At 48.8% G+C, this 12,562-nt stretch overlaps 1 protein-coding gene across 1 annotated transcript in view; it reads left to right on the forward strand.

Annotated features, from left to right (window-relative positions):
• The first annotated feature begins 361 nt into the window (after positions 1–361).
• LOC109422130 (serine/threonine-protein kinase tousled-like 2) overlaps positions 362–12,562 on the forward strand; it is an 84,172-nt gene continuing 71,971 nt past the window's right edge. Inside the window, exon 1 of the mRNA XM_019696764.3 lies at positions 362–3,005. Coding sequence (XP_019552309.3) covers positions 2,856–3,005 — 150 coding nt within the window. The 5' untranslated portion in view covers positions 362–2,855. The remainder of the gene's footprint in view (positions 3,006–12,562) is intronic.

Consider the following 12,562-nt stretch of genomic DNA (forward strand, 5'->3'; position numbering starts at 1 on the left):
AATAACATTTTCCCTTTTGTTTGGCTGTTCGCATTTGCCGTGACTTGGGTACGGGGAGCGACCGACTCCGACTCTCGCGGGAGCTCTCGCTCCCTCTCTGTGTGTTTCTTCTTTCGCAGAATGTGCGCGGTCGCTCACCGCAGTCACCCACATTGCGCGCTCTCTCAGCACAAGGGATACGGAGAATCAAGTTTGTAAAGCAAATCGGCTGAAACATTTTTGTGCATATGATATCGTACACGGAGGGATGAGGGAGCTCTACGCCGGAGTTTGGTGTATATCTACAACAGAGACTACGTGTTTCTTCTTTCTTTTTTTGGGCCTTCTCCGTGAGCTGGAATAAGGCAGGCACTCAAATGACAGTCGTCACCCTGTCCCGGCGTGCGGTTGTTTCATGTTCCATTCACTCCTTCGAATCGAACGCTTGTTAGAGTTTGAGTTTACCCGGTGTTGTTTCGCTGGGTCGGTCTGTGTCTGTGGACCAGGGGACGGTAGCGAGGGCCTGAGAGGGATGTGGGCTCTAGAGAGTGGAGGACGTGAGGAAACGCAAGTAAGCAAGACAGCTGCCGTCGACGGTCGGACGGCCGGGGTTCACTCACTCCGCCTGTTGGCTGGCGCAGAAGAATAACCATCGTCGGGCTATTAGTTTGGCAAATACGTCGACGGCGCTCGTCTCGGTAGTCGGATTGTTGTGTTTTGTCCGTGCGGATCCTGCAACAATTGTGTTAGCTCAGAAGAAAAGGGTTAGAAGAAGAACACGGTGCGAGAGGAAGATCAAGAACCGATGACTATCTACGCAACGCAGTTGCGTCGTGAACAGGCGACAATAGATCGCTGCTAGGTACGCAGCAGTTCGACTGTGGAACCGAAATCCGGTGTGTCAGGCGAAATAACGAGGTGAAGTGCATTCGGAGGTTCGTGTACAAATTAGGTTCGGTTTATTGATTTTCCTCCTCCGGATCCGGATAATGTGTGCGCTGCGGTGAGGTGCAACGGAGCAACGGAGGACGCAGAACCGTGGCAGGGGTGGGAAAAGTGAGAGATATGTACACGAATTAGAGTATAGTAGGCGCACACGCTGCTCGTGGCGAAGAAGGAAGAGTTGCGGCAGCAACAGCATAGGAGTCGGCCCCGGCTATGGTGGTGGCCGGTGACGCGAGGAATGTGTGTGGGACCCAAGTCCAAGTCTCGCAGCAGCCGTAGCAAGCAAGCAAGCAGCAAGCACAGCAGAAATCCATCCGTCGTTGAGAGAATCGTCCGGGGGAAAGTAAGGTTGAATTTTTCAGCTCATTTTAGCTGTACCCGTTAGCGGATCACAACATCTCGGACGGACGGTGCAAAGTAGTCGCCGCCCCGCGAGCCGTGAACTGTGTCGTCGGTCGGAGCAAGAGTGTAAGAACGCCGAAGGAGAGATAGTGCAGTACAGTGCAGTGCAGTGCAGCAGTAACGGTGGTGAAGAATCAGATGTGACACAATCTGCTCGGGTGCCTCGGGTGGAAGACAAGTGGCGACAGCACCGACCCGTCGGTGTGCGTGCATGACAAAGAAAATAGAATAAGGGATACACCCAATCGATTTGTGCTAACTGCCAGGAGTGTTGGAGGATAGTTTGAGGAATTCAGCTTACCGAGCTGAGCATCCGATACATTCCTTGTAGTGAAATTTATAACCGCGAAGTGCAAAGTGGCTACCAGTTGGTGTAGATTAGGTAGCTCAGTGAAGGTTTTGCAGTAGCTGTCAAATAGTGGTGAATGCCAGGCGCTGCGTAACTCGAAGAGGAAGAGGTGGAAGAGGAGAGTGCATGTCACGACCGAGCGTAGTGTTTGGTATAATTTTCAACTGCCTTGCCGACCGATCGATGGGTCACCACCACCGTTTTTAGTGCAATAAGGGTGAGTGGGCTAGAGAAGAACAAGAAGAGGGAAACGAAGCAAATCAAAGGTGACGAGGAAAAAAAGTAGAAGCAGTTAAAAAGCAGAAAATGGAAAAATATGTGTGCGCTACTCGCGCTAGTAGTGGCCGTGGTGAAGTGTAGCGGAGGTTATATTGGCAACATAGCAGAAATTAATATTGTTTAAGAAGAATAAGTGGAGTCGGGGACGATCGGAGCGGGGTCGGGTGAAGAATACTGCCAAGCAAACCCAACAGAAGTGGAGAAGGAGGAAGAGAAGGCGAACGAGTGTTCGACAGAGTAGTGGAAGAAGAAGAAGAAGCAAGTGGTGTGTTGAGTAAAACGAGAGTGGCGAAACGTGTACAACGTTCGGGGGAAAGAGAGTAATATCAAATGCACATAGTTGTTTTTTTCTTGCTGTTGTGATTGTTATTATTGCTGTTATTTTGTATTCATAAAACCGTTCCCAGTGCACTACGGGGCTTGTGCGCGCACCAATACTGGTCCAGGGACGTAAACAAGCAGAGCAGTACTCCCACAAACGCGAAGTGCGACGGAGTGAGAGTGGAGTGCGCGACGTGACCGAAAAGTGCAACAGCAGTAGAGAAATCTACGAACAGCACTAGTGTCTTTGTTCGCAACTTCGTGGAAAAGTTTATGCCCAGCCTTCAGTGTCATGCCTCAGCAGAACCTTCTGCCGTCGAACTACTCGCACCGGCTGCTGAAGAACCGCAGTCAGCAGCCGTCGCCACCGCAGGAGGATTCCCGGGGAGGAAGTCCTCCTAGAATTCGACAATTCGGCAGTGGCCTTCGGAAGCACTAAGGAAGCAGAATTCTTCCGCTCGGTGCTCTCGGGTACACTGGTGTACCCGGGAACGAGACCGCGGTAGAAATCGCCGATATCGGGCACCCCCTCGGGGGAAAACGAAAAACACGCACAGTGGCAAGAAAAACGGCACACTCAATGAAGAATAAGCCGCCACCAAAGAAGAAGCAAAAGCAACAACAGCAACAGCTATTACCCGAATCCCAACAACAACAACAACAACAACAGCAACAGCAGCAGCAGAAGAAAAACTTGGATATCATGTTGAGCTCTTCCTATTACATCTATGTAAGTACACAATCGAGTTACCCCTCGCTTCCGACCGCGCCACCGAATCCCGTTCATATCAAAAGAAAACTGAGTAGGCCATGAGGAGACGGACAGACGGACGAACACGCGGCGAACGAACGAACGAACGATGAGGAGAGAGAGCAAAATCCAAGCAAGAGAGAGCTCGCAACTTGCGCGAGATCACAGCTCATCTTCATCACTGCGTGCTCTTTGCTCCTCTTGTTCGTTTTGCAGATTCTTCGCACTGACGAGACGACGCTGGGACGGAACGAAACGGATGTGCGAAGCAAAGCATCCATCCATCTATCGTCTACCTACTACGATTCGGTTCGGTCGAACGGTCGGTCGTCGGTAGTTGCGATTACTTTATGCAAAAATTGCTTGCACGTACTCGTGAGGGTATGCGCGATTACGCGAATGTCGCGAATAATCTCACCAATATTACGTGTTGAAACGGAATTCCGAGGAATTCAACTACTCAGAACTTTTCATTGAAGGCATGGAAAGTTCTAAGAAACTATGGACAGCAATCTACAAAGAACTAACGAAACATTTTCAATTCTGTTTCGCTGTATCGCCGGAAACCTCAGATTTTTCGCATATCGTTTCGTTCCGTATCGCTTCGTAAAAATCTCACACATACCGCATACCCCTACTTGCTCGGTTTCGTTCGTTCGTTTGCTTCACTTTGGGCGACCGTCGTCAGTACGTATGTACGTACCTTACGTACCGTCGTCACCACCGACGACCGCACACGCAATTGGCCATCATTCTGACTCGTTTTTATGCCGCACGGTTGGCACCACCTGTGCCTGTTTTCTTGAGTATATTTTCGGTGAAAATAATCCCACATCGTCTTCATCGTCGTCGCCGTCGTCAAATGACGATGAAATCCGATTCACCTGCCTACCGACTCCGAGTTGTGGTGTGTTATCAGCACCCACGATGAAACCAGGGTTCATGAAGTTCAATTTGCATCTCACGTCCAGCATCGCTCCGTGAACATCTCTAGTGCGTGCATTAGGGAGGCCCACTTGACCAGACACGGTAGTCTTTTCTTTGTTTTATTTCCACTTTGTGGTCGCTTGATTGTAGCGAGCGTTGCGGTTTTGTTTTTTTTTAGCGTAGATTCAATCAAGTTGGTAGCACTTCAGCGATCGTGCTCTTCAGTAGTCGTTCACCTGAAGCATCTACCGATCTACCTGCTGCCTTTGCGAAGCTTGCGTTGATTTGCTCCTCTAGACTGAGGTTAGAATGTGAACTACTACGGCAGGGCCCATCGAAGCTGTGGTCGAAACGATTTGTTAGGGTGGTTTTGTAGGTCAAAACCGGTAGACCGTTACGGAAGGTCATCGTCATGTTCTAGGTAGAAAAAACTTTCCATTTTTTGTGCATGATGTACGCCAATAAGGATCGATTGCTTACGGTTTGTACCAAAGCAGTTTTTTTTAATGAATCTATATTCCGGAGAATTTTCCTTGGAAACTCCGGGGTATTTCCTTTGGATATTGCGGTGAATTTCCCTTGGAAGAGAAATTCCGGAGAATTTCCCCCGGAAATTCCGGAGGATTTCCCTTGGAAGAGAAATTCCGGAGAATTTCCCCCGGAAATTCCGGAGAATTTCCCCCGGAAATTCCGGAGAATTTCCCCCGGAAATTTCGGAGAATTTCCCCCGGAAATTCCGGAGAATTTCCCCCGGAAATTCCGGAGAATTTCCCCCGGAAATTCCGGCGAATTTCCCCCGGAAATTCCGGCGAATTTCCCCCGGAAATTCCGGCGAATTTCCCCCGGAAATTCCGGCGAATTTCCCCCGGAAACTCCGGAGAATTTCCCCCGGAAATTCCGGAGAATTTCCCCCGGAAATTCCGGAGAATTTCCCCCGGAAATTCCGGAGAATTTCCCCCGGAAATTCCGGAGAATTTCCCCCGGAAATTCCGGAGAATTTCCCCCGGAAATTCCGGAGAATTTCCCCCGGAAATTCCGGAGAATTTCCCCCGGAAATTCCGGAGAATTTCCCCCGGAAATTCCGGAGAATTTCCCCCGGAAATTCCGGAGAATTTCCCCCGGAAATTCCGGAGAATTTCCCCCGGAAATTCCGGAGAATTTCCCCCGGAAATTCCGGAGAATTTCCCCCGGAAATTCCGGAGAATTTCCCCCGGAAATTCCGGAGAATTTCCCCCGGAAATTCCGGAGAATTTCCCCCGGAAATTCCGGAGAATTTCCCCCGGAAATTCCGGAGAATTTCCCCCGGAAATTCCGGAGAATTTCCCCCGGAAATTCCGGAGAATTTCCCCCGGAAATTCCGGAGAATTTCCCCCGGAAATTCCGGAGAATTTCCCCCGGAAATTCCGGAGAATTTCCCCCGGAAATTCCGGAGAATTTCCCCCGGAAATTCCGGAGAATTTCCCCCGGAAATTCCGGAGAATTTCCCCCGGAAATTCCGGAGAATTTCCCCCGGAAATTCCGGAGAATTTCCCCCGGAAATTCCGGAGAATTTCCCCCGGAAATTCCGGAGAATTTCCCTCGGAAATTCCGGAGAATTTCCCCCGGAAATTCCGGAGAATTTCCCCCGGAAATTCCGGAGAATTTCCCCCGGAAATTCCGGAGAATTTCCCCCGGGAATTCCGGAGAATTTCCCTCGGAAATTCCGGAGAATTTCCCCCGGAAATTCCGGAGAATTTCCCCCGGAAATTCCGGAGAATTTCCCCCGGAAATTCCGGAGAATTTCCCCCGGAAATTCCGGAGAATTTCCCCCGGAAATTCCGGAGAATTTCCCCCGGAAATTCCGGAGAATTTCCCCCGGAAATTCCGGAGAATTTCCCCCGGAAATTCCGGAGAATTTCCCCCGGAAATTCCGGAGAATTTCCCCCGGAAATTCCGGAGAATTTCCCTCGGAAATTCCGAAGAATTTCCCTCGGAATTTCCTGAGAATTTTCTCTGAAAATTCCGGAGAACTTCCCTTGTACATTCCGAAGAATTTCCTTTGGAAATTCCGGAGAATTTCCCTTGTACATTCCGAAGAATTTCCTTTGGAAATTCCGGAGAATCGCCCCCGGAAATTCCGGAGAATCGCCCCCGGATATTCCGGAGAATTTCCCCCAAAAATTCCGGAGAATTTCCCCCGGAAATTCCGGAGAATTTCCCCCGGAAATTCCGGAGAATTTCCCCCGGAAATTCCGGAGAATTTCCCCCGGAAATTCCGGAGAATTTCCCCCGGAAATTCCGGAGAATTTCCCCCGGAAATTCCGGAGAATTTCCCCCGGAAATTCCGGAGAATTTCCCCCGGAAATTCCGGACAATTTCCCCCGGAAATTCCGGACAATTTCCCCCGGAAATTCCGGACAATTTCCCCCGGAAATTCCGGAGAATTTCCCCCGGAAATTCCGGAGAATTTCCCCCGGAAATTCCGGAGAATTTCCCCCGGAAATTCCGGAGAATTTCCCCCGGAAATTCCGGAGAATTTCCCCCGGAAATTCCGGAGAATTTCCCCCGGAAATTCCGGAGAATTTCCCCCGGAAATTCCGGAGAATTTCCCCTGGAAATTCCGGAGAATTTCCCCCGGAAATTCCGGAGAATTTCCCCCGGAAATTCCGGAGAATTTCCCCCGGAAATTCCGGAGAATTTCCCCCGGAAATTCCGGAGAATTTCCCCCGGAAATTCCGGAGAATTTCCCCCGGAAATTCCGGAGAATTTCCCCCGGAAATTCCGGAGAATTTCCCCCGGAAATTCCGGAGAATTTCCCCCGGAAATTCCGGAGAATTTCCCCCGGAAATTCCGGAGAATTTCCCCCGGAAATTCCGGAGAATTTCCCCCGGAAATTCCGGAGAATTTCCCCCGGAAATTCCGGAGAATTTCCCCCGGAAATTCCGGAGAATTTCCCCCGGAAATTCCGGAGAATTTCCCCCGGAAATTCCGGAGAATTTCCCCCGGAAATTCCGGAGAATTTCCCCCGGAAATTCCGGAGAATTTCCCCCGGAAATTCCGGAGAATTTCCCCCGGAAATTCCGGAGAATTTCCCCCGGAAATTCCGGAGAATTTCCCCCGGAAATTCCGGAGAATTTCCCCCGGAAATTCCGGAGAATTTCCCCCGGAAATTCCGGAGAATTTCCCCCGGAAATTCCGGAGAATTTCCCCCGGAAATTCCGGAGAATTTCCCCCGGAAATTCCGGAGAATTTCCCCCGGAAATTCCGGAGAATTTCCCCCGGAAATTCCGGAGAATTTCCCCCGGAAATTCCGGAGAATTTCCCCCGGAAATTCCGGAGAATTTCCCCCGGAAATTCCGGAGAATTTCCCCCGGAAATTCCGGAGAATTTCCCCCGGAAATTCCGGAGAATTTCCCCCGGAAATTCCGGAGAATTTCCCCCGGAAATTCCGGAGAATTTCCCCCGGAAATTCCGGAGAATTTCCCCCGGAAATTCCGGAGAATTTCCCCCGGAAATTCCGAAGAATTTCCCCCGGAAATTCCGAAGAATTTCCCCCGGAAATTCCGAAGAATTTCCCCCGGAAATTCCGAAGAATTTCCCCCGGAAATTCCGAAGAATTTCCCCCGGAAATTCCGAAGAATTTCCCCCGGAAATTCCGAAGAATTTCCCCCGGAAATTCCGAAGAATTTCCCCCGGAAATTCCGAAGAATTTCCCCCGGAAATTCCGAAGAATTTCCCCCGGAAATTCCGAAGAATTTCCCCCGGAAATTCCGAAGAATTTCCCCCGGAAATTCCGAAGAATTTCCCCCGAAAATTCCGGAGAATTTCCCCCGGAAATTCCGGAGAATTTCCCCCGGAAATTCCGGAGAATTTCCCCCGGAAATTCCGGAGAATTTCCCCCGGAAATTCCGGAGAATTTCCCCCGGAAATTCCGGAGAATTTCCCCCGGAAATTCCGGAGAATTTCCCCCGGAAATTCCGGAGAATTTCCTCCGGAAATTCCGGAGAATTTCCCCCGGAAATTCCGGAGAATTTCCCCCGGAAATTCCGGAGAATTTCCCCCGGAAATTCCGGAGAATTTCCCCCGGAAATTCCGGAGAATTTCCCCCGGAAATTCCGGAGAATTTCCCCCGGAAATTCCGGAGAATTTCCCCCGGAAATTCCGGAGAATTTCCCCCGGAAATTCCGGAGAATTTCCCCCGGAAATTCCGGAGAATTTCCCCCGGAAATTCCGGAGAATTTCCCCCGGAAATTCCGGAGAATTTCCCCCGGAAATTCCGGAGAATTTCCCCCGGAAATTCCGGAGAATTTCCCCCGGAAATTCCGGAGAATTTCCCCCGGAAATTCCGGAGAATTTCCCCCGGAAATTCCGGAGAATTTCCCCCGGAAATTCCGGAGAATTTCCCCCGGAAATTCTGGAGAATTTCCCCCGGAAATTCTTGGGAATTTCCGGGGGAAAATCTTGGGAATTTCCGGGGGGAATTCTTGTGAATTTCCGGTGGAAATTCTTGTGAATTTCCGGGGGAAATTCTTGGGAATTTCCGGGGGAAATTCTTGGGAATTTCCGGGGGAATTTCTTGGGAATTTCCGGGGGAAATTCTTGGGAATTTCCGGGGGAAATTCTTGGGAATTTCCGGGGGAAATTCTTGAGAATTCCCGGGGGAAATTCTTGGGAATTTTCGGTGGGAAAGTCTTGGGAATTTTCGGGGGGAAAGTCTTGGGAATTTTCGGGGGGAAAGTCTTGGGAATTTTCGGGGGGAAAGTCTTGGGAATTTTCGGGGGAAATTCTTTGGAATTACCTAGGAAAATTCTTTGAAACTTCCGAGGAAAATTCTTGGGAATTTCCGGGAGAAATTCTTGGGAATTTCCGGGGGAATTTCTTGGAAATTCCGGGAGAAATTCTTGGGAAATTCTTCGTTATTTCCGGGAGAAATTCTTGAGAAATTCTTCGTAATTTCCGGGAGAAATTCTTCGGAATTACCTAGGGAAATTATTGGGAATTTCCGGGAATAATTCTCTGGAATTTCCGGGGGAAATTCTTAGGAATTTCCGAGAGAAATTCTTGGGAAATTCTTGGAAATTTCCGAGGGAAATTCTTGGAAATTTTCGGTAGAAATTCTTGGGAAATTCTTCGTAATTTCCGAGGGAAATTCTTCGGAATTTCCGGGGGAAATTCTTCGGAATTTCCGGGGGAAATTCTTCGGAATTTCCGGGGGAAATTCTTCGGAATTTCCGGGGGAAATTCTTCGGAATTTCCGGGGGAAATTCTTCGGAATTTCCGGGGGAAATTCTTCGGAATTTCCGGGGGAAATTCTTCGGAATTTCCGGGGGAAATTCTTCGGAATTTCCGGGGGAAATTTGTTGGAATTTCCGGGGAAATTCTTCGGAATTTCCTGGGGAAATTCTTCGGAATTTCCTGGGGAAATTCTTCGGAATTTCCGGGGGAAATTCTTCGGAATTTCCGGGGGAAATTCTTCGGAATTTCCGGGGGAAATTCTTCGGAATTTCCGGGGGAAATTCTTCGGAATTTCCGGGGGAAATTCTTCGGAATTTCCGGGGGAAATTCTTCGGAATTTCCGGGGGAAATTCTTCGGAATTTCCGGGGGAAATTCTTCGGAATTTCCGGGGGAAATTCTTCGGAATTTCCGGGGGAAATTCTTCGGAATTTCCGGGGGAAATTCTTCGGAATTTCGGGGGAAATTCTTCGGAATTTCCTGGGGAAATTCTTCGGAATTTCCGGGGGAAATTCTTCGGAATTTCCGGGGGAAATTCTTCGGAATTTCCGGGGGAAATTCTTCGGAATTTCCGGGGGAAATTCTTCGGAATTTCCGGGGGAAATTCTTCGGAATTTCCGGGGGAAATTTGTTGGAATTTCCGGGGAAAATTCGTTGGAATCTCCTGGGGAAGCTCTCCGGAATTTCCGGGGGAAATTCTCCGGAATTTCCGGGGGAAATTCTCTGGAATTTCCGGGGGAAATTCTCCGGAATTTCCGGGGGAAATTCTCCGGAATTTCTGAGGGAAATTCTCCGGAATTTCGGGGGAAATTCTTGGGAATTTCCGGGCGAAATTGTTTGGAATTTCCTTACGAAATTCTTGGGAGTTTCCGGGAGAAATTCTTCGCAATTTCCAATAGCAATTCTTCGGAATTTCCGGGGAAATTATTGGGAACTTCCGGGGAAAATTCTTGGGAATTTCCAGGGGAAAATTTTCGGAATTTCTGGAGGAAAAGAGTGGGTATTCTGACCTTTGCTCCGTACAAATTTCATATATTTTGTATGGTCAAAAATGGAGGGGGAAAGAGGGGTTCAAGATGATCCTACGTAGTTTATGGACAGCGCCTTCCGTGTTCTGGTGTCAGGTCCGAAGGGTTAAACCAGATACAAGTGTTCAGCTAATCAACTCATTTTTTTTTCGATTCTGTCGCACACTAATTACGCCAACTTTAAAAAGTAAATGTTGTTTGTTTGGCAGACCCATGATCCGAAGCAATGCATTTCGTCGTGAAAGTGAAATGCTAGTGTTCTAAATTTATACAATCGGTGAAGTGTTTCCATCATTTTTCGATGTTTGAATTCACTGCTAGACACAGTTTAGATGCCATGAAATCATTCGCGAGCTACTGGGTGCTGGTGGTGATGACAACGACCACGACGGTCACGTTGCGTTCAGAAGATGTGTGCAGCACTGTTCGAGGTGGGGGCAATCGCCAAAAGTGCGGAGGCCTTCCGAAAAGAGACAAAAGGCGAATAACCTTCGAATTATTTTTAGTTTCCGCCATCATCATCACCATCATCATCATCATCATCATCGTGGTGTCGGTTGGTTTATGGTGGTGTGAAGAAGGGGCTGCTCAGTCGAATCACACACTCACTCCGTAGAGACGAGCTATTCGACGCCGCTGCATTACGCTGCCATTGCTTTCCATCCAACATTTTTCTCTCCGGGTGCCACAAGAGTTGCAATAGTTTGAATCTTGGACCAAGCAATACCGCACCGTACCGCTGCTGACCAAGGTTGGGCGATAACTGTAAAAAAATGAATCCATTTGGCGTAATTGAAGTTGCGCTCCACAGTGGTGCCATTCAATCGGGAAGGTGGTATAGCTTTTCTCTGTGCATTCGGAAAGTTACTCTATCCGATCCATTAGAGTAGGTACATGTCATCTATGACCAGTTGCTATGGGTGATGAACGTCATATCGCATTATAGATTCAAAATTGACCACAAATATACAATAAGCTTCGAGTCGCATCGAGAATACTCTGTACCTAACTGCTGTAACTGCAGTTAGTTGCTGCACGCTATCACGTGCCTTCGTTTCGGGCCTAGTAGTTTTACTACGCAAATTCAGCACCACGCCTCAGCCCACGACCTAACTGGGTATCTGCAGTTCGGTCTCCAATAGAATGCTGTCTAGCACTCTGCTCGGGAGTGCAAAAACATTGAATATCTATGAATGTCGTAATAGACACTTTATAAGGTACATACGCCTATTTAGTTTTATCAGCACCACGCCCAAAAATTCAGTCCGATTCGGCCCAAAACAGCTAAGAAACTCTAGGGGGTGTAAAGTAAGTGTCAGCACTTCATAGGAGACCCAACTGTTCATCACAATTACCGCCGGAGGATCGAATTCATTGTTTCGCGTTTTCTAGCCGTTGGCTGCTGATACTAAGCGACTGCTGCTCATGTGTCGCTTTCCATCCAGCCACCATTACCGTCATCCGTGTCTATCGCATGGCCGCCTCCACCGTGTGCTACAATATGAGCTCTGTGTGAGCTGGCTGGCTGCTAGTGCGACGAGAGCTGCCATCTTTTATTCGCCTCTTTAGTCACATCTCCCACCCTCGAATTCCCGCCTTGCACGTCCGTCCCCATCTCCACCTACCGCACCTCGTTGACTCTCGCTCGCGCCCATTTCCGATCGGATCGAAACAGGGTGTTCCAGTTCCTTACCTACATCTACAGCTGGTTGAGCCGCCGAGTGTCATTTGACCGTACCGCATTCGGACACTCGCTTGCCCATCCATAACTTTAGCTATAATGCCAATGCGCGAGTTTCGAGTGTGACACAACACACAAACAGCCTCCATTCCGTGTGTTTCATTACATGTACACACTTTTATATTGAATCTTTCCGAATGATCTTCCGTTGACTTCACTGCGCTTTTTCCACATTCCGCAAGTCGGCGAAGGTGACGGGCTTGGTGGTCTAGTGGCTACCGCTTCTGATTTGTATGCAGAAGGTCCTGGGTTCAATCCCTGTCCCGTCCCGTTCCTCCTATCTTGTATCTTTCTCTATTCTTTCTCCCTCCTCAACATATACAACTCATGTATATTCACATGTTCATAGTCATCACTAGAACAGAAACGAGTTGAAAAAGTCGTTTCCCTTCCTTCTAACTTTCACAGCACAGTGTCAATCCATCATATAACGCCTATGAGCTATCCAATCAAGCGAACTGTGCCGCATTATATCCACACTAATCTTTCACTTTTGGCCTGGCATCCACGCACCAATGTGTGAACCATATCCCACCAACACTCCGACATCCGCATTAATTTGTGCAGGCGCAGAGGTATATTCGGTCTACTGTGGTCATATTTGTCCACACTTTCAAAGACTCTCTCA

This window comes from Aedes albopictus, chromosome 1 (assembly GCF_035046485.1).
Source record: "Aedes albopictus strain Foshan chromosome 1, AalbF5, whole genome shotgun sequence".
Taxonomy (NCBI): Eukaryota; Metazoa; Arthropoda; class Insecta; order Diptera; family Culicidae; genus Aedes; species Aedes albopictus.